At 39.4% G+C, this 4,146-nt stretch overlaps 1 protein-coding gene across 1 annotated transcript in view; it reads left to right on the forward strand.

The window, feature by feature from the left end:
- Nucleotides 1–2,601, forward strand: part of LOC130822097 (uncharacterized) — a 4,866-nt gene extending 2,265 nt beyond the window's left edge. The window contains exon 2 of the mRNA XM_057687636.1: nucleotides 184–2,601. Within this exon, the coding sequence (XP_057543619.1) occupies nucleotides 184–2,601 (2,418 nt within the window). The remainder of the gene's footprint in view (nucleotides 1–183) is intronic.
- Nucleotides 2,602–4,146: the final 1,545 nt, after the last annotated feature.

Below are 4,146 nucleotides of genomic sequence, written 5' to 3' on the forward strand. Positions count from 1 at the left end.
TGGTCGGATCTTCTTATCCGATACTAGGAAACACCGTGATAAATTACATTTTGAAAAAAAAAAATTAAATTAAAATTAGTATTTTAAATGAAAATTGTTTTATGTGTTTTCTGTGCTTAAAAAAAAATATGTGATTTGCAATTTAAAATGTAGCTAACGCAACACTTCCCTACTTTATTGAAGATGCCAAGAGGTGGTGGTAGAGGATGTATCGCAAGAAGTGAACCTCAAGAGACGAGGAATGATTTTGCTGATGACACGACCCAGGATGCAAGAGTTCAGGCTCTGGAAAATCAGTTAAGAATAATGGAAAGGAATAATGAGAGGCTGCTGAACTTAATGGAGAAGCAGATGAGTCATTTCCATGAAGATGATGAGGGGAAATTTTATAAGAGATTGTCTAGTCATCAACCTCCAAAATATGATGGAGAACCTGATCCAGTTCGCTTTGAGGATTGGATTGCAGAAATGGAGAAACTGTTGGAGGCTATAAACTGCCCGTCAAGGATGAAAGTGAAATTAGCCGCATTCTACTTAACAGGCACTGCTGAATTATGGTGGAGGACTGTAAAACAAACCGCCATAGATTCTACTTGGGAAGAATTTATAAAGAAGCTTCGTGATCAATTTTACCCACCCTCGCTTCAGAGAAAGAAAGAGAATGAATTCTTGTTTCTGAGGCAAGGAACTATGTCAGTGATCGAGTACGCAAGTAAGTTCAGAGAGCTGGCTAGATTCGCTACTGAAATAGTGATCTCTGATCGAGGCAAGGCGATTAGATTTTTCGAAGGTCTGAACCTCAGGATCCAAAAAGGCACTCCTAGATATCAAGATTTTGATGATTTGTACAATCAAGCCTTGGAGTACGAGCGTATTTTGGAAAAAGAAGACGGGTTTAATAAAAGAAAGAATGAATCTAGTGGGGGCAGTAGGTACAAGAAGGCCAGGAATGAAGGGAAGAAGCCGTTTCAGACTGTAGCAAGGCCGACACAGTGGAAATGTAGGTTATGTGGAAAAGATCATCGAGGCCGAAACTGTAATGGGAAGATTGTATGTTACAAGTGTCACAAGGAGGGACATCTGGCTAGTAACTGTGGGGAAACGTTCAATCTGAGCAAAACAACATCAGAAGCTGCAGGAAACAGAGCATTTGGCTATCAGAGGAATGAGACTAAAGCATCAGTAGGCCTGCATGCAATTGGAGATCATTATGATGGTTTACACCAGGAGTTTAAAGTCGAAGGTAAAGTAATTTCTGGAAAATTTCCTGTTGGTAATTTTACAGCAAATGTTTTGTTTGATTGTGGAGCGGATAGGTCTTTTATTTCCAGTGCTTTTCTCCGCATATCTTCTATTTCTTTAAAACCTCAAAAATCCCACTTGTGTATCAACTTACCTGATGGTACACCTTACTTGTGTGATCGTATCTTTTATGATTTTCCATTGGAGATTTGTGGGAATCTTTTACCAGCTGACTTAATTCAATTTGATTTGGGAACATTTGATATCATTTTGGGTATGGATTGGTTGGAGAGATATTCAGCGGAGATTTTGTGTAAGGAAAAGGTTGTTAGAATAAAAACTTCCGAGGGAACAAAGTGTATTCGGAAGAACTCAAGATCTCAGCTAGAGACAATTTCTGTAATTCAAGCATCACAAATGATAAGACAAGGAGATGATGGGTTCTTATGTTATGTTACTACTGAAGAAGTAAAACCTAAACCTAGTTTGCAAGAAACCCCGATCGTGCAAGAATATTCTGATGTGTTTCCTGAAGAATTACCCGGTATACCTCCAAAAAGAGAAGTAGACTTCCATATTGACCTTATTCCTGATATCACCCCTATTTCTAAAACTCCTTACCGTTTTGCTCCAGCTGAATTGGCTGAGCTGAAAAAGCAGCTAGATGAATTGCTGGAAAAAGGTTTCATTCGACCTAGTGTTTCACCATGGGGAGCTCCGGTCCTCTTTGTCAGAAAGAAAGATGGGAGTATGAGGCTATGCATTGATTATCGGGAGATCAATAAGATTACCATCAAGAATCGTTATCCTTTGCCAAGGATAGACGACCTTTTTGATCAGTTAGGGGGAGCAAGGGTCTTTTCGAAGATAGATTTGAGGTCTGGTTATCATCAATTGAGGATTGTTGAAGAAGATATTCCTAAGACTGCATTCAGAACCAGATATGGGCACTATGAGTTTCTAGTAATGCCATTTGGTCTAACGAATGCTCCAGCAGCATTTATGGACCTCATGCAAAGATATTTCAACCCTTACCTGGATAAGTTTGTGGTTGTGTTTATTGATGATATATTGGTGTATTCGAAGAATGAAGAGCAACATGAGCAGCACTTAAGGATAGTTTTAGAGAAGTTGAGAAAGGAGAAACTTTATGGCAAGTTTAGTAAATGTGAATTTTGGTTAGAGAACATATCTTTCTTAGGGCACGTTGTTTCGAAAGATGGAATTTCTGTTGACCCTGAAAAGATTAGAGCAGTGATGGAATGGCCGAATCCAAAGAGTGTTACTGAAGTAAGAAGTTTCTTAGGCTTGGCAGGCTATTACAGGAAGTTTGTGGAAAATTTTTCTAAAATTGCCTGACCGTTGTTTGAGTTGCTTAAAAAGGGAGTTCGGTTTCAGTGGGGCGAGAAGCAGAGTAAATCATTAGAAGAGCTTAAAAGGAGACTTACGACGGCACCTGTGTTGATCATGCCCGACTGTGGAAAAGCATTTGAGGTATATTGTGATGCATCGAAGGAAGGTTTGGGATGTGTGCTAATGCAAGAAGGCAAAGTAGTAGCTTATGCGTCAAGGCAATTAAGGCCGCACGAGTTGAATTATCCAGTACACGACATTGAACTAGCAGCTGTAATTTTTGCTCTGAAGTTATGGAGACATTATCTCTATGGAGTACCATGCAAGATCTTCACTGATCATAAAAATTTGAAATATGTCTTCACTCAGAAGGAGCTGAATATGCGACAAAGGCGGTGGCTGGAAATCATTAAAGACTTTGATGTTAACATAAATTATCATCCCGGAAAAGCAAACAAAGTGGCAGATGCATTGAGCAGAAGGCCGAGGATATCTGTAAATGCTATAATGACGGTACCTTGGGAACTATACCGAGAAATCCAGAAGTTAGATCTAGAAATTGTTCATCACTATCAAGTTGTTGAATATTTGGGAGCAATGACTATACAACCGACTTTGTTCGAAAGAATTATAGAAGCACAACAAGAAGATCCCGAAATAATCGAGTTAATCATTCGAGTTCAAAGAAAAGAGACAGAAGCGTTCGAAGTGGGTGAGAAAGGTGAACTAAGAATGAACGGGAGATTGTGTATACCAGACAACACAGAGTTGAAAAAAGAGATTTTGAAGGAAGGACACCAAGGAATGTTTCACTTACACCCTGGTAGAGATAAAATGATTGAAGAATTAAGGAAATTATTTTGGTGGAAAGGTATGAGGAAAGATGTAGCTGATTTTGTATCTCGATGCTTGATATGCCAGAAGGTGAAATTTGAAAGGCAGAAGAGTTCTGGACTACTTCAACCACTAGAAATTCCTGAGTGGAAATGGGATTCCGTATCCATGGATTTTGTAGTTGGATTACCAAGAACGCAACGAGGAAATGACACAATTTGGGTAATAGTTGACAGATTGACCAAAGTTGCAAGGTTCCTGCCAATGAAGGGAACATGGTCAGTAAAACAATTGGCTGATGCTTATGTTCGAGAAATTGTAAGATTACATGGAGTACCGAGAACAATTGTGTCTGACAGAGACCCAAAATTTTTGTCTCGATTTTGGGAAAAGTTGCAAGAAGCATTCGGATCGAAGCTATGTTTAAGTACTGCATTTCATCCGGCTACTGATGGCCAAACCGAAAGAACCATCCAGACATTAGAGGATCTTTTGAGATGTTGTATTCTTGAATATGGTGGTTCATGGGAACAGAAATTGCCTTTGATAGAGTTTTCATACAACAACAGCTATCAAACCAGCATCAAGATGGCACCAAACGAAGCCTTATACGGGAGAAAATGTCGAGTGCCGTTATGTTGGGATCAGATGGACCGAAATGTGCCAGAAGGACCAGATCTTATCCAAGACTCTATTGATAGCTTGAGGGTAGTGCAA

This window comes from Amaranthus tricolor, chromosome 1 (assembly GCF_026212465.1).
Source record: "Amaranthus tricolor cultivar Red isolate AtriRed21 chromosome 1, ASM2621246v1, whole genome shotgun sequence".
NCBI classification, from domain to species: Eukaryota; Viridiplantae; Streptophyta; class Magnoliopsida; order Caryophyllales; family Amaranthaceae; genus Amaranthus; species Amaranthus tricolor.